At 37.0% G+C, this 18,343-nt stretch overlaps 2 protein-coding genes across 2 annotated transcripts in view; both read right to left on the minus strand.

Moving 5' to 3' along the window:
• Positions 1 to 2,692, minus strand: part of LOC118732916 — a gene marked incomplete in the record, with an annotated part of 115,738 nt that extends 113,046 nt beyond the window's left edge. Inside the window, 2 exon segments of the mRNA XM_036462040.1 lie at positions 1,413 to 2,046; positions 2,551 to 2,692. Coding sequence (XP_036317933.1) covers positions 1,413 to 1,544 — 132 coding nt within the window.
• Positions 2,693 to 14,990: 12,298 nt separating this feature from the next.
• Positions 14,991 to 18,343, minus strand: part of LOC118734411 (endochitinase-like) — a 24,072-nt gene continuing 20,719 nt past the window's right edge. Inside the window, exon 3 of the mRNA XM_036464134.1 lies at positions 14,991 to 15,071. Coding sequence (XP_036320027.1) covers positions 14,991 to 15,071 — 81 coding nt within the window. The remainder of the gene's footprint in view (positions 15,072 to 18,343) is intronic.

Genomic DNA, 18,343 nt, shown 5'->3' on the forward strand with positions numbered 1-18,343 from the left:
GCCCATTACCACCGCTTTTCCGTAACTGTCCCTATGTCCCTAGAACCATATTTGGTTAATTTCGTATTGATCAGAGATACAGGCCAGCTCCCCTACAGTCTTCCACTAGTTGAGATCTAATATAGGTAGAAGATGGCCGCTTGGCTATCCGAGAAGATATTCAGATGAATATTTAAGAAAAAATTGTAATCATTTTTTTTTGGCAAGAGATTTCGCACTAAATTTAAACGGTTGTAAATAAAAAAAAGCAAAAATATGCAAAAATCACTTGCATTTATTATAAAATATACTAAAATATGCAATAACGATTGAATGCCATTTTAAAGGAAATTTCATGGTTCGTAAAGATAATTTAACAATTTCGATTTGAACATGCCCAATAAAACTATGCATTTGCATCAGGTTCCGAGACCCAAATATCACTAACTCACTGAATGCTTCCGACTGGAAATAATGCAAAAATATTTAACATAATATAGTAATGAGCAATCCTCATAAGCAGCTAAAGCGGTCTGGTCAGGCCACCTCATTTTCAATTTAATGCCGGACAAGACAAACATTGATTTCCTTAACCCTGCTGCAGTGGCGGATAAAGAGCTTTTATGATTTGCCGCCACACAAAGCTGGAAGAAGCGCAGAATGCGAAAAGCGACCATGACCACGCATTGCGCGTCCCATTCAAATGTCAAATGTCATGTCAGTCAGTGGCGGCGGCTACTAACGAAAGAAGAGGAGTAGAAGCAAGGCGGCAAAAAAATATAAAAAAAATGCGCGATGGTATGCTGCGAAGGCCTTCTGCGAATCTCCTACCACTCGTGAGCCATGAGGCAGCATCGCTGTTCTTCCCCACTGCCGCTATCTGTCATCTGTCCAATGTCACGCTACGACTATCTTTTTGTAATAAACTTCCCGTCATATGTAGATACATATGTAGAGTGTAATACATACGTACATATTGTCGTTTTTTTTTTGCAATGAGCAATTGCCCTGCAGGTTTTTTAATGATTAAATCTCTCCGATCGGTCTTCGATATCATCCGCGTCGCTTGCACTTAGATAGTAAATTAAATAAATTAAACATTTTTAAAGCAGTCAGAAAGTTTGACCAAAACAAGAGTTCGGTTCATTAAGGGCCTAAAATACGAATATTGTCGTGGATAGATATGTATGTATGTATGTTGTTTGCTTTCATTACAGCCGGTGACTCTGAGAGCCTATTTTGTTTAGTTTACTATTATTCTACCATATTTGTACCATATTGCAATGATTATGTATGTATGTATTTTCCCCAGTTTTTCTTCCCTGTTGATTTTCTTTCTACCTCGCCCCTTTATTATTGCATTCGCTATTCCTTTTCTTTTCTCCATTTTCTTTGCATTTTTGCTTTGTCATCGTCATGCGATACTCACTCACCTTTTGATAGCAACTTTGGCGGCATCTGAAGAGATCCTTGGAGCCCACTGCCTGCGCATTTATAAATCCCAGCAACGTTGTGATGGTAAAAGCCATCATTAGGGTGGAGTTGATTTCCTTTTTTGTGGACATTTTTTTTAAATCTTTATTTACTTTGTGTTTTTGTAGTTTTCTTTTATGCTCTCTTTTAATTCTTTTGTTGTTTTTTATTTTCACTATGAAAGGCTTTGAACTGATTTTGCTTTCTTAGGATTCAAGATTTTGCCTTCGGAATATTTTTACTTTGCACTTTTTAGTTGAATACTTTTGTACTTGACACTTTTTGGTCTACATGAGCGGAGCCTAATAGAAACCGTGTCTAGAGACGATGTTTTTTTTAAACTTGTTCTTGGGAAATTTGTTTTGTTTTTGAGAGATGAATTTTAGTCAAAAAATCTTTCTTATTTGTTGTAATTAACTAAGAGTAAATCTTTTGATTTGCCTTCCGTTCGTTTATCTTAAGTTTGAAAATTACAACGAAGTATTTTAATTATTTTTTTTTTGTAATAGCTGTAGATTTCAACATCAGGTTTAGGATGTTTTTCAAGTTTTTGTTTTTGTTAATTGGCAGTTTGCATTCACATCTCGTTTGACTCTGAAATTTAATGTTTTATAAACTTTGTTCAAACTATTATTTTAATTTAGTAACAACTTTCAATCGTTATTCGGCAATAAGTGAATTTTTTCTGATTATTTTTTCTTTCTCAAAAATCTTTTTTGTTCTCTGCAATTTAAGCCGAGACGTACTTTCGATTATTGCTTAGAATTTTGCTGTTATTTTTCACAAATTCACTGAATGATTTCCACTTTTAAGAAACTTCAAAAAAATTTCAAACACAACATAGCAGCAAAAGCATTTTACCGTCGCTAAAGCACTTGCCTTCCGCGTTTAGCTCAGCGCAACGAATTTTCATTCAACCAGATACTACTTTTGTATCCTCACGTACATACAAGTGCCTATGTATGTGTGACTCAGTGTACAAGACTGGTTATGGGTAAACACGCTTTTCCATTCGCTATAGACGTAAACTACGACGACAAATACTGCGTCAATTATTACTGGCTAGTTCACAAAAATATCCGCCGATCTAAAATTTACCAAATATCACATCAGCAACTCACGACCGCTCACGACCAACTGAAGCAACTGGCTGCAACGGCAAACAATTTAAAAACTTCTATACGAAACACCAGTCAACCAAATGGCAGCGAAGCAACCCAAAACAACAGTCAGCCGGCAGACAAACAAGCGTTGGCCGGCCGACCAGAGTGGCAACGAAGGCGCAAACGAACGAAGGAGACTTTGGACGTGGTGCAACATTTGCAAGCCAAGCCGAAAAGCGCGATGTGAAGCGGCATTTACAATACCGAAACATTAAGCCGAACTAGCAGCGAAATGCGCCGAAACATTGTACCAAACCGAAGTGTCGAATGCAACGAAGTTGGCGTGGAGGACGATCGCTGGATTAACCAGCTGCTGGGTTAGAAAGACGCGTCACAAAGTATACTTATGTATACAATTGTGGTTGCAGGAACGCGTATGGCGGTGTGAAACTAGTTTTGGCGGTGACCATTGGGAGGGAGTTAGTCGGTGGTGGGTAGGTCTTATTAGTAGCTGCTGGCCGTGGTATCGGTGTCCGAGCATGTTTGGACGCTCCATTTGTTGGCTGTTGCATTTGACAGCGTCAGACCTAATCATACTCAAACGCTCTCTCAAGAAGAAAACACAGGCGAGCTGAGCTGTTCGCTGCGACCGTGTTTGGCGAAAAACCGGTTATCCATGAACATTTGTTTTGAACTCCAACATGGGTAATGTTGGAAGAAGCGTTTGCATAATGCGGCGTTGTTTTAGGGGAATTTCAGCACAGATTTGAACAAGTTTGATTGCAACTATGCATTTTAAAAGCAGCCTTAAAGCAAGGGTCATACATGCATACGTATGTACATACGCAACTGACAGCATGTACATACATACGTACCGATGTGTGACCAGATCATTACAAATAGCCAAGCTGAATTGGTTTTGCAAAGGAGTAAGAAAAAGTTATAACCTATTAAGTTAGAAAGAAGTCAGTATATTCATACCAACTCAACAAGTTCAGCGAAACCGATTTTCTTTAAATAAATTTTTAAACTCTTCTCATCAAAATACAATATGACTGTCTATGAGGCTAATGACAGCTGCATTACTTGAAGGCATGCAAAAAGAAATTCAGTTTAGGATAAGAAAAACGCAAATATGGAGCATCAAACCAAAAAAAAAACACAAATTCCACACCAGAGGACACTGGTACAACGCCAAAAAATTATTTAAAAAATATATAGTTTAAAAAATGTCGATTGCGAATGTACTAAGGATTTCAAGTATGACTAATACTTATTTTTATAAGTTCCAATACAAATTTTATTAAGAATTTCTTATATATAATATATATAAAAAAGGGCCAGAAAAAAGCCACGAAGATAGACTAAAAGCTTTGGGGTTATGCCATAAATTCAAATGCTAAATCTATTTGCAGTACGGGGGAGCGACTACAGGACTGATGAATCGGTAGCTACCAAGTAAAGTCAGTCGATTACCGATCGTCTACTTGCCATGTATTTCAGCGACTACTTTTGCAAGGCAATGTCTTAGGCGGTAGTGACCATCGGCTCCTCCGCAAAACCAGAAGTTACTAAAGTAGTTACTTGCGTGATGTATGAACGCCCCCTTTCTACATTACCATGCGTAATACCACGGATTAGTATAGTAACTACTTACCAAAAGTATCGATTGACTCCAGCTGTACACCCTCCAGCCTCAAAATGGCTAACATGGTCACACTGGCATGCACTTACAACACATATGTATGTAAAATTCGCCGTATATGTACAAATATTAGGATTTCTGCTTAACGCCATGTTGCACTGCAACAAAGTTTCTGTAATTCCTGCTGTATTGTTTAGTTTAGAATTTTTTTAATTTAAAATTTGATTAAAAAAAATGATTTTAACGCTAGACGGTAATATGTAATTCGTCGTATGGACGAGGCGAAGTCATATCCAGTTTTATGGCAAAAAAAAAATTATAACGGTTTTATGTACATTAATATTTTTATTGAGCTTCTTTTCTAGACTTCAGCAGGGATCGAGCCCGCGTCATCGATGTGCAAAGTCAGAAGTCTAGAAAGAAGAAAGTCTGATGAGGAGATGTGGTGATCTCCGAAATAGCTGCTATAACTTCTACCGCTTCGACTTTTTTTGCTTTTTAAATTTTTCCCTAATAAACGAAATCGTGGTGCAAAGCTCAATAAAAATATTAAAATAAAAATATTAGTAAGCTACAATAAAATTGATAAAAAACGATTTTATGTATAGTTTTTTCCTCTTTTAGAATAAGAGAAATTCCTTTAACATTTTTTCCTTTATTTATTTAGGTAAATGTTTTGCCGCTAAATTAAAAAAAAAAAATATATGCCTTATTTGACGAAGTACATATAACTAAAGTTCGTATGTAAAAAAAGGTATAATTTTCCAGGATTAAAATAAAACTTAAATCTTCCAGAATCCATTTACATATTTATTTTTGGGCGCCTTGCATTGACTTAAAAATTAAAAAAAAAATTATTCTAGAGCAAAATCCTTTTTGAATTGATACTAATGCTTAGAATGCCTATTAAAAAATAATATTCCTTAGAGAAATGACAAAAGGAAGACCTTAACGCGTTGTTCGTAAAAATTAAATAAAAACCTTAATTAAACCTAAATATTTTTTGACCAAGAAATTGTATTGCACACTTATGATGGCTACGCTTAAAAGGCTTAAGGTTTTTCCAACCGGAGTCTGTTGCGATGCTTTTAGAAAGCAAGGAGTTTAGAAAATACGCTAGGCGCTATACAGCAGAAGGAGGAGTCTGTGTAAAAGTTGCCACTTTTAGGAGACAAGTTTTTTATATATAAAAAATATTTAACAGTTCTGTAAGTGAAAGCTTCGCCATGTGCTTTTCCAGCAACTTTAGCTTTCATCCCACTTTGGTATGTAGCCAATCTGTGAGTAGATTCATTTGAGTTTTTTATGCGGCCATGTAAGAATTTACAGCATCCTTTTACATACAAAGTGATGCAAGTAAAACTCTTTTACAGATATTAAATGCTTTTGCATTGTTGTTTTTTGAAACTATATATGGACATATTTTTTTACGGTTTTAGATTGTACAATAAATCAACGCAGAAATACTTAGTTTTGGAATTGACGCTTTAACGCTTAATTTAATACAATAGTAACTTAACCTAAGCAGTTGATTATAAATATTTTATGCCCAATGTGTATTCAAAGGCCAAGAGCAATTGTGCCTTCATTTTTTGTTTCTGACAAAGTTTTTAAATTAATGCACCGCTAAAAGTTAAATTTATCCTAGCAAACTAAAAATATTTCAATATGTCGCATCTGCAACATGTTCGCTGCAAACATTGAATGCTTTCGAAAAATGTTGAGGGGAAGTATGAAGTGCGAAAAAGTGCGACAAACATTTGATGGAACGCTGGTACAAAATGTATCTTGTAGATATGAACAGCAAGTAAACCAATAAAAGTTTGCTCGACGTAGCATGCAACATGTTGGACGTCGATGCAAACACGTTGTTGTAGCTAATGTATTTTATTGATACACACATACATATGCACGCATGCATGTGTTTTACCAGAAGTGGTGGGTCGTTTTTGTTTTTAAAAATTTTCAAGCGCGCATTGCACGCATTTCCTGTTGATGGCAGTTATTGAAGGTCATTTTCGATGAACGAGTGAGCAAGTGTGCGTGTGGATGGAGTGCCTATAACAACGCCGCGTAAAGTTATGCTACAATTATGCGTATGCCGATAATTATAATCTACCCTATAGCGAATTTCACGTAAACAAATATTCCCAAAAATTATAAAGAAAATCCAAAATAATTTTCCCCAAATTGGTTTTTGTTTTGCATGTTAAATTATGGGAACAGTTTATTCACACGGAATCAGCGATAGGGCTGAATATTTAACGCACTAGTTACAAAAGTAAATATGCCGATCAATTCTGCCACCGCTCAACATACCTACTACATATGTATGTATGTACGTACGTCGTCAATTTTAGTTGCAAATTCTCAATTCATGTGAAATTCATACAAAAAATGTATCCTCATTTGTTATCTACGATCCCTCCTCGTATTTTCTGTCATTTATTCGCCTAGTTTCTTCAAATTACACTTTTATGCAAACATTTATTTTTTTTACTGAAAATTCATCACGTCTGCAATTTGACCTCTCCTCCATATGCTCCTTCTTCGCTGTTCTATTGCCTGTAGACTTCTGTGCGTTCACAGCTACCTGCCGCATTTGTTGGTGGCAACCTCAAAAACTGAAAAAAATAAATAAAAAATTTTGAGTCTAGAAACAAAACTGAAAACGTTGACAAAAAGTCGAAATCGATGCAATGTCTACTCCATCCACCGAACTACATACCTGTTCCACTCAGGCCATTATAAGAAGATACAACACGCACAATTGGGCCAAAACTGGTTTCGTTGCTCTGCAGACGCCTGCTTGAACTGAATTCCTAGAATGTCAATTTTTATTGTTTCTGTTTTTTCGTATCTTTTTTTTTCAGCATTTTGTGTTTTACTATTGATGTTTCTCTATTTGTGTTGCTGTCCGATTTTTTATGTTTGTTTGCTAGATATATTTCGCTCGCTTTTGTTTAAACGGTCTTTGTTGATATTCAGTGGTGCTATGTTTGTAAGCGAGATTTGCGCAAATAATTAAATGTTCCATGAATAGAATAAATATATGTACAAATTTATGTACATATGTACGTATAAACAACAGTAATGAATATGTTTACATGCATTCGTGCGTAAATATGTACATAGTATCTATCAACATTAAGATGGTCCAAAAATGCGCGTGAAAAAGTAGAGTCGGAATTTGTATGCTCTCACCCCCTAGGATTGTTCTATACTGAAAAAATATACCCCAATTTTTTATTTTGAAATCAAAAAATATTTAGAGAAAAGAAAAAACATTTTTCGTAGAAATGGTATAGAATTCTTGAAAATCAATATTTTTAGACCAGAAAACTCTGTTTCTCTGCAGAAGAGTCCCAGTAATAATACCCAATAATTTACTTAACCATTTTTACGTAGTAACTATATTTTATAGGTCCGCTAAAACCCCTAGAAAATGCCAGAAAATGCTAAAAATAAATAAATAAAAAAGTTTTAGTATTAAAAAATGGTTAAATAAACAAATGGATTCTGTTAGTGGAAGTCCCCTGAAGAGAACCAGGGTCTTCCTATCGAAAAATATTGATTTTCAGGAATTTCATACCATTTCTACGGAAGGTTGTTTATTTCCCTTATAAAATATTAGGAAAACTTTGAGGGCTTTGAGCGACCACTAAATATTTTTTGATTTCAAAATAATAATAAAATGTTTCGATATAGAACAATCCCTGCAAACCATTTTTTCAGAGTATTCTGAATCGTAAAGAAATTTTAACGAATTCGGAAAGATCCCATCCGATTTTTTTCCGAATTATCTAAAATGAAATAAATTACGCTCACTTCCATTCTTTTACGACATTTCGGAAGAAAATCGGTGAAGTAATGAAAATAATGCTGCTACGTGAAGAATTTCTTGCAGACCTTTTTCAGAATTTTCTTTATTTTTCGTACAGAAATTTCTTTACGAGTTCGTGTCAACCACTTCATATAATTTTCTTTGAAGATTCGGAAAAAAATCCTTACAGAAATCAGATACTCCTAAAGATTTCGTTAAGATTTCGGGAACTTTCGTTTGCAGGGATGTTAGGGTGTGACAGCATTAAAATTCCGACATTACTTATTTTGGACCACCCTAATCTACATATATGTATATATACACTAGTCTTAGACCCCAGAATAAATACAAGTATGCTTCAATTGTTTTTGTACACAATTTACGTGCAATAGTGCTGTAGTGCTGCCCCTAGTAATCGTATCTGTTTGCCGATGAACTGCTCTTAATTTAGATTAGTTTTAAAACTAAATTCAAAATTACATACACATCGATTTCAAACTGTTATTTATGACAACTTTTATAACAGACTTAAAGCCGGATCTTTGCTGAGAATTATTAGCTGTAAAAGCATTCTTCAGATAAGGACTCAGTGTCCTGGTTGCTTAAATATCTTACTTATCGTCTATGGGCAGGAAAACGCTCATTCCTGAGGCAAGCATACATTTGGATTGCACCTCGAAACTAAATTTTTAAGTTTCGAACCGCCCATCGCGCAGGGTTCCGTGCTATATAACTAAGATTAATGCACACGTCTTTAAAATTAAATTTAAATAACAAAAAAAACATCTGGCATCTTACGATTATTTTTTTCTTTGCTGCGCGTTTTCGTCTCAATAAAGCATAAACAAGTGCTTATTCCAAAAAATATTTTTAAGGAAAAAGTCTTGCGCAGTCAATTCCCACTACTCCTAAATCATCCAAATAGAATTTCTTTCGTGGCGTTCACTGAGTGCAAGGTAGTGCCATCCTGATGGAATCATATCTATGCTCACAAGAATTTAAATAGTCTTTCATGACATAGGAACTTTTCCCAAAATGTAAAAAAACTCGCCATGGTGTATCAGTGACTGAATATGCCTTTTAGTAAGAAAGACGAAGCCAAAAAATGTGATCGCCACATCGACACTTGCAAATTCAAAAACCCCTTATTTGTTAGCCCAGAAAGACTTTTAAGTTAAGCAAGTCACCATTTTCTGTCAGGGTTTGCTGAGCTATCGTGTGAGACATATGTATGTCTGTTGAGCACCGTGATATCATTGGTGGAAGAATACCTGATGGGTTAAGTTCGACTGAAGTATATGCATAAGGATTAAAATATTTTCATTATCTCTCTGGCCACATTATATGAGCACGGATCATCTACATCAAATTAAATCCGGAATTCTCTATCCACTATATTGTACGCCTGCCTAGTAATTACTATATAATCCAATTTATACTTAAATGCGACGATCTGAGGCTTCAAGCAGATAGAAACTCAATGCCATTCTGGCTTCTTCGGAGATTACCATAACCTAATGGAAGAACGCTTCGAATTGATATGGACACGCACAGATTAAAAGATGTTTCTGGGCGACACTGTTATCTGCGACAAATAATACGGCTGATTTAATAATGTCCGTGGTATTTTAAAAATTGGGTATTAGACTTAGTCTCTTTTAGAACTACATACATGTATTTCCTAAAATATTTTTTTCCATATATTCATTTGGAAAAAATCAATAATATACCCAGCAAAAAGAAGAAGGAGTAGAAAGCAATTACAGAAGGCTTTATCTGGAATGTAGAGAGGCTTACCATCTGCATGATTTCCGTAATTATTTTTTATATGAAACGGGCCCAGTTGCAAGGCCTTCAGGTTTCCGATTTCGGGAGAACAACTCATAGAAGAGCTTATTTTTATGCGTAGCACCGCACAGATGCTTTTTCGCAATTAAGAAAACCAATAACAAAAATTAAGAAATCATAAGTTTCGACAAGATTCGAACCCGGCCTTCCTAAAAGCTAACAAATAATAGCGAACCTCTCTGCACACTCAACTGCAGCCACAACATGTAAATGTGTTTTCAAATTTTTAAACTCGTCAGTTTATTTACTTACCACGTCGCATACTAACTTCTCAAGAAGGAGCACTGGAAGCACTCTCTTCGTAGTGATGTTTAGTTGTGCCTTGCACTTGCTTTGGAGCTGTTCTGTAATACCTTATCAAGGGAAGGCCTTGACAAAATTGCTTCTGGGTATTACTCCGTAAGGATAAGAAGAATACATGCATCCGTAACCACCCGTTAATTTTGTTCAAATTCAGACATACATATATCAAATACACATTAGCCACGTTCGCTCTACGTGCAACATCTAATTCTTGCACACAGTCACAGCAGCTTATTAACTTCATCATGGCCTATTAAGCCGCATATAACACAAGCACACAAACAAACACATAACTTTATTCATAAATGTGTGAATTTATGCTGAAAAGGGGCGAGGGGCGGGCAGAGAGTTAATCTGTGAAAATTTCGCATGTGCAGCGTAAAGAATTCAAATTGACTGCAACGACGCACAATTCAACTGTAGCTGCACACGCGTGATTTAATCACCAACAGCACCTTCTATACATAGATAGTTTTGTTCTTCTTCCTCCCCACAGCTCACAAACTAAGCGCTGCCTGCTCAACTGCGTCCGTCCGCTTTGCTGCATTGACGTCAAATTAATGCCATCAAAATTCGTCTAATACTCGGTGTGACCAATGCCAATTCGTTGCGCCACAGACTTTTCTCGCCGCGCACCCTCTTCATATCTTCGCTGCACCACCTCAATTGAGCGGAGAAGTTTAATACATAATTCGCTGTAGGCCGCCAGCTTAACCGGCTGCGCCGCTACGGACATGCGTAATTAGAATTATTTTGGTCGCATCCATTTTTCGGGTAGCTCGGCGTGGCGCGGTGCAGTGCAAGCGCAGCAAACGTTCCTTGTCGGCGGTCGCCTGACACTCGGCGTTCCCCTTTAGTCGTCCTTTAGGCTTTTCTTGATTTTGACTTTGGTGTTGCGCAACTGCTGTCACATGCGTGTCCACGCACAACGCATCCAACATAACGCAGCAACACCAAACAACAAAAAATTAAGTATTGCAGCCAACAAACAAACTTGCGACGGGCGTGTCGAATGCTGATGCTTCACGGCTTTGATATGTGTAACGAATCTAATGGCAAGCGCAAGCAAAGCTGCTGCTGCGCCGCCAAGTTGTGTGAGTGCCTCTATGCATATGCATGCGTGCGCCTTTTGATTATGTGATTTATGCCGTTTTGTGTACGGGTATTTTCACGCAATGATCTGCAAGTTTTACTGGCATCCAATCAACCTTCAAAGCGTTAGGAAACTATTTAACGATTTGATTCGTCGTTAATGAAATTTTTCAAATATTTTTCCCTTTTCACAAATCTTTCGGTAATGCATTTGCGTTCCAGTGACTCAACTCACACAATGTCAGCTAGTAAAATTTAGGAGAGTGAACACAGTCCCTGGTGATTGCAAATTAGCGAATACTTCCTTGTTAAATTTAATAAAATGCAAAGAATTAGCCATTTAAACGGCAGTATAAGTATTTCACGCAAACGTTTTTGTGGCAGGGAAGGCCTTGGAAGTTGCCTTCAGTGTCACTCGAAACGGCTACACTATATGCAAAATTGCACATTTGTATGTATGTACGTTTAATAAAATACACGCTCAAGGCCTAATAGCGATATACTATGGCTACGGTGACCATTCGCACAGATTTTGGCGGGTCAGTACCGATTTTGAGAAAGTTGTTCCGCTGAATATTTTTTAATGGGAGTCTCCCTGTACTCTGGCCCAAAAACCATTATTTTCTAAGATCTTTGGTTTCATTGTTTCAACCTGGCACTCTCGGTATATTGCAGCTATCATTCTTCTTTGTTTAAGGGTATTAATTTATTTGTTAAGTTTGTTATTTTCTTTTAATCAAACGATACTAACTTGAATTTAGTGAAATTATAAAAGATAATAATAGTTTTCTTAAAAAAGGGATATGAAAAATAAAAGCTGTATATGTATATATTGTGCACACATTTTTTCCATCGTTTTTCAAAGTTTTTCTCTCTTTGTTTTGTTTTAGATAAAACTCTTCGGCTTCGATACTTTAGAAATGTTCCGATTTTTGTCAGTTTTTCCAATTATAGCTTTGCAGGAGTAGAGCGCATTGAGCGCGTCTTTTCTCCGCCCTTCAGTCTTCCTTTTCCAAGAAAGCTTAGAGTCGAGAATAACCCCCAAAAACTTTGTTTCTTTTGACAATTCAAGATTTGCTCCATTGAGGGACAGACTTCGAAGTTTTTCTATTTTACTTATATCGCTTGGTGAAAAGAACAAGTTCGGTTTTAGTGGGATTAAGCCCTAGACCGTTTCTTTATGCCCATCCTGCCAGATCGATAATTGCAGATTGGAGAATCTCGCTGACAATGATAAGGAATTACCCAACGACCAGAATGACTAAGTCATCCGCATAAGCAACGACCTTAGCAGCTTTCGATGTACGGAGCAGGAATTCGTTTAGCACGAGGTTCCACAACAGGGGGGACAAGGAGCTATTATCTGGTGCTCGACATATTGTCGATGCAAGAGTGATCAGTAGGTCTAGTCCTAAAAGGTCAAAAAGGCCGCCAGCGCATATTCTTTGTAGTTCATTGCTTGCTCTTTACTCCCAACCACCCCGGGCAGGGCTGTTTCAACCCAACTACCTTTGCGGAAGGCATGCTGGGCCTCGCTGAAGTTCTCAAGAGTAAAACGTTGCTTGATCTGCGGACTCCGAAGCCTCCATTATTTTGGAAATCACGGTCATTGGCAGAAATATATAATCCCTCGTCATGACAACTTCAACAGCATGAAAAAGTGCAGGAATTTTGAAACATCATTTCATTACATATATAGATACATGAAATAACTAAAATAAAATAAAATGCATTCTTTAAATATGTACATGTAACCATTGAGCCATTGCAATGATTCGTTTGCCATGTCGAGTTGGATTTTCACTAACTTAAAACGAGCAAATTTTACCCTTCTCTTTTAATCAACAAATACAGCGGACATAAAGTCACATAACTGTAAATCAATTACATCAAATTATTAAATAATCGCATGCAAATATGTAAGCATGTGAGTGTAATTATTAATTATTTTATTAAACATGTTTATAGTATGTATGTATGTATGTATGTTTGTATGTATAAATCTAAATACATTTTAAGCCAACTAAAAAACTTAATAGCGTCGTAAAACCAATTTAAATTCGCTGCGTGTATTTTAAGTGAAATGGCACAGAAATTAGCAACAATTGGATAAATGCACTGCGCGCCAAAAGCAAATAAAATTTTATTTAATATTTATTTAACGCGCATTCGTCAGTTATGAACATTAACTTAAGGGCGAGTCAATTTTCAATGGGACAAAGTGTAGTAGACCACAAAATTGTTGCTGATTTGAAAAAGTGTTTGAAATCAAGCATAACGTACAACAACAGCGAAAATGTTAGAGGTTTTTTTTTTTGTTAAACGGACAAAGACTTGCATGAAAAATCCGTTCAGTTTTCTCGTTTCAACGTTTCGCTTTATAATTTGTTTAAATAATTTTGTTAGTATCTTTTAAAATCGATCTCGCATTTGCATTTATTATTTGACGATCTTTCCATTCTTTGGAATTTGAAATCAAACCGAGACACATTTTTTCAATACTTGGATCACTTAGTTAAAAGATCAACTCTCCCTAATGTACGACCTTTGAATGTACATACATACGTACATATGTATGTATGAATGTTTGCCTGTTTTTGTAGCTGTATGGACATTTTAAGCTGCTTTAATTAACCTGCTCAGTACAGCATGAAATGTTGTTAATGTATGTATTATGGACAACAAAAAAAAAATAAAATGGCTCAAAACAAATACTAGCCGGAAAATGAATAAATTTCTGCCTCCGTGGCTAGGCAAAGGCCAGCGTGGATGCCAGGCTGTAGCGCGGCGGACATGGCATTAGCCGGCGGGCAATTAATTTAACGCATAAATCCACTTATGGAAATGTATGCTGCGCCGTGTTGCACGTTTTCAAGTGCAACTTTAATGGCTGCAACATGCGCTTAAAACAACGGTAAACATGTAAACATAAATAATAAACTGTTATACATATGTATTCAGATTATTGTTGCTGTTGGTGCTGCTGCTGCTGCTGCTGCCGCTGCCACTGCCATAGTCGCAGCTAATCATAAAAACTGCAATCATTTTTGCAACATTTACTGCAATTAGGCAGCTAGTGAGCCGCCGGCTCCTAAAAATCAAAAGTGTTATTACTGCTGCTGCGGCGGCGGCTGTGGCTGCAGCGACTGCCGTAATCAACTTGCAACACTCGTGTCCCGCTATGATTTTTGCTGCTTTGTGATTCGCTTTGTTTTTTTCCGCGCGCGCTTGGCGTTTTCACTCTGCTGCACACGCCGCTCGCACGGTCATAAATTCACAGTTAATAGGATTTAATGCGGTGGTGATGTTGTCAGTGCCACCAATAGCCACCGCCACCGCCACCGCCAACAACTTACTGCAACATTGCGCATTTGAATGCAACGCGCATGCGGTCTACGGTGTGGCGCTTGGGCTTTTGTCAACGTGTATGGGCTGCTGCAGTCAAAATGTGATTATAGCGAACACTGCAGAGCAAAGCGTGGCGGCTGATGTGCTCCAAAAATTCTCGAAACCATGATTTATATATGTGAAACACCGATTAATCACACATGCCACCAAGTGCGTGAATTATTGCTTACAATGCGCGGAGCGGTGATCACCTTCCCGCAGATGAAAGGTGCAGGTATCAGTACATATGCACATATGGGAGTGTGTGTGTGGCGAGCGTGTGTTTCTGTGATGGGGCATTGTGGCATGCGCGCATCATCATTCGCAGCTTAAAATCTTACTCATTCTTGTGCTTATTGCCGTAATGTTTGTGTCCATTTACTGCTTTGTTGTTGCATTCATTGCGATTATACACAGTCTGGCCAGTTAAATTGAAGCCTTATGAACACATTAAAATTGTTGTTATATGGTACGGTTATTTTTCACATTGCATGCCTTTGAGTTTGTTTGATGTTGATGTCGCTTAAGCGGTCACAGCGCCAATCAAGAAGAAGAGTTTGTTTGATTTTGTTTGAAGCTGCTGCTTTTTTGATACTTTCGATGATTGAACTGTTGTCTTAAGGTATTAAGTAAACATAAACAAATCTTAGATTAATGCAGGGAAGCCCTTCAAACCACTTGCTGGTGCATACTTATGTATGAATTAATGGGGTTCTAATTTGGTCGACAATAATCCAGAGCTGTCAAGTAATAATTTGCCCTAACCAAATAAGTGGACGTAACTAAACTCTTTTCTCAGTGTAGTTTTGATTATGTTAAGGCTTTCAAATGCTCTGTTGAGGCAGAATTTAACTGCCAATGACCGCAGTAGGGTTTCGCAATTGTTCTAAATATAAGGAAGAAATGGAATCCGTACTTATTAGATGAATATCAAAGAAGGCACTCAGGTTTTCAGAGCAATTTTGGTTACTAATCTCTCTCTTGAGAAACCAGCCTGCCGAAACTAAGCTAATCGAAGCATTCTTGAAAAAATAAATCAAAAAAAGAGACCTACTTACTACACCTGAGCTGTAAGAGTATCGTAAATTATTTCGTGCTTTTGTGCGCGAAGCACTGTTGCAAGTTATGGGAATCCTAGTAATACAATTTCTTAACCTTAGCTTCAACTTCAATTTGGCCCATTCCAGCAATGAAACTTTAAAATAAATATGTATGATATTTTGACCAAAAGGAAAATAAAATACGAAGGCTATTCCTATCAAATTTCGCAAAAAAATCTCTCTCTCTATTTTTATATCGAAAGCTGAGTGGAAGATCGGCCCACATCGGCAGCCGGTTCAAAAACTTTTCAAGACCGCCCTACTTCAAAATTTTGTTGAGGAACAACCCATTTCAGAATTTTATTGAAAAACGTCCTATCTCAGCCTTTGATTGAGAATTTGAAAATATGTTTAGAGAGGCCATTTTTGAATCAGCAGCTGAGATAGTGCGTTCTTGAACCGAATTCTGAAATAGTGCGTTCTTGAGATAGGACGTTTTCGAACTGGCTGCCGAGATAAGTAGATCCATTGACTCAGTCGTCGATACGTAGTTATTAATTTGATTCTCATTAACCCGTCATGCTAGTGGCATACAAAAGGCTAGGAATCTAGCTAACGATAAACTTTATTTTCCGAATAAAATATCCTTTACGGACTTTATTTAGACATTCTAAGTTAACTTGCACAGCTTTCTTTGAGGATCTCTCCCACCGAAAATATGTACATGGGACGCGCGAAAAGAGCCAAAGTTCGTTTTTGCAGACAGCAACTAAATACACACAAATACATAGCACATACAAATATACATATGTATGTGTCTGCATATGCACTCACAAACGTTCGCAGTGACTAAACAATTGTGACATGGCATATCATCTTACAATACGCCATTGCGGCAGCCATTTTTGTTATTATTTATTGCATTAATATTTACACTTTCCTCATTTTTCTGCGCCTCAACTCATAAGTACAGCTTTATGTATGTATGTACGACTGCAAGTTAACTATTTACCTGTGAGGAGGGCATTCGCATACAATTGGCGAGCAAATAAGAATACCTATACACAAACACAAACATATGTATGCGAATATAAAGTACTCGAATAACTAACTGCAAACATACCCAGTGCGGCATAGCTCAACCAATTACCTTAGAAAAAAAGTAATTTATTTCTGCTTATGTAGCAACTAACCTCAAATTGATGTCGAAATCACCTAGCAGCCTCCTTGAGGTAAACCAAATGCTTACACTTTTGATAAATAAGTATATTTGCAAATAATTCAATATTAGTTGAAACACCATCTGACTTTGGGCAATTAACTATTTCAGCATTTAATGCGAAGTTATTTTAAATTGGTTCAAAAATCATCTGCAAAAGAAACATACTGACTTCGAAGTGCTTTAAGCCAAATGCATTTTAAAGTAGTTGAAATCAAATGCAGAGTCGGATAATTGACTGCTTCCTAGGACATCGCCAAATGTCAAAGTAAACAGTTCGTTGCAAGCAAGAAAATCAGATCTTCAATTAGTTGTGGTGGTTAAAAAACTAGTTCAACATCAATATTTAAACTAGTTTCTTTTCGTACTGGGTACATATATCTATATATGTATGCGAATTAGTGTGTATGTAGTTAGTAAGTATTATACAATATTAAACAGTGGAGGGCATTGTCATTGACAAAGTGAATATAACAACACAAATGTGTATTTGTATGCATAAGTGTACATATGTAAGTACCTCTAAATATGTATGTATGTACGATAAATAATGAAAGCTTGTTAGTATGTATGTATGTATATAAATATGTATTTATAAATCTAGTAGTTAAGGTTTGCACACATGAATGTGCAACATATGAACTTCTATTTTATTACCACAAAACATATGTATGTATGTATGTAGTGTTACGTTCACTGCTCACTGTTTACCTTTACCTTGATTGCTGGCTATGCGTCTTTGTGCGATTTTTGTTGGCTTTGTTTCAGCCGCAACGAAGCGGTACGATTAGTGGATAAAAGTTGACTGCGTGTGGTTGGGGGGATGTGGCCATTTCGCCTTAGCTGCTCCAGGCACTGTCTGTCATGCAATGTGCCAAGTTATTTAATGCTTTGAACTTGACACGACGACGCTCAGCGATTCACAAGAACAACACACATTTACTATGTACATACATATGTATGTAGAAGGTATTACCTACATACATACGTAGCTGAAAGAGACCATCACCGGAAAGCGACAAAGGACAAATGTCGACAATGAGATGGACAAGCCCAAAGTCACTGAACGACGCTGACGCAGAGACATTTACCCAACCAAGCGCGGTAGGCGCCGAGGGAGTTCAAGTCAAAGTGGCGAACGGCAGGCAGGCGCAAGTGAGACAAACTCACACACACACACACATATATATATCTACATATAGTATACACATAAGCTTTGGATCGCCCAGGAATTCCGATATTTTAAGTCGGAAATAAATTCTTAATAAAACAAACTTTTTGCTGTTTTAATAATTCTGCTCGCGCGCCCTTACTTACTTACTCCCTTCATGGTCACCAAGTGTGACGTGCGCGCAATATTGCAAGCTGCGAATTGCATGAGGATTTTGCAGAAAACACGCCCATCAAAGCCGTCAGCGAGTCACACAAAAA

Source organism: Rhagoletis pomonella, unplaced genomic scaffold, assembly GCF_013731165.1.
Source record: "Rhagoletis pomonella isolate Grant_MI unplaced genomic scaffold, Rhpom_1.0 Rhpom_scaffold_00002, whole genome shotgun sequence".
Taxonomy (NCBI): Eukaryota; Metazoa; Arthropoda; class Insecta; order Diptera; family Tephritidae; genus Rhagoletis; species Rhagoletis pomonella.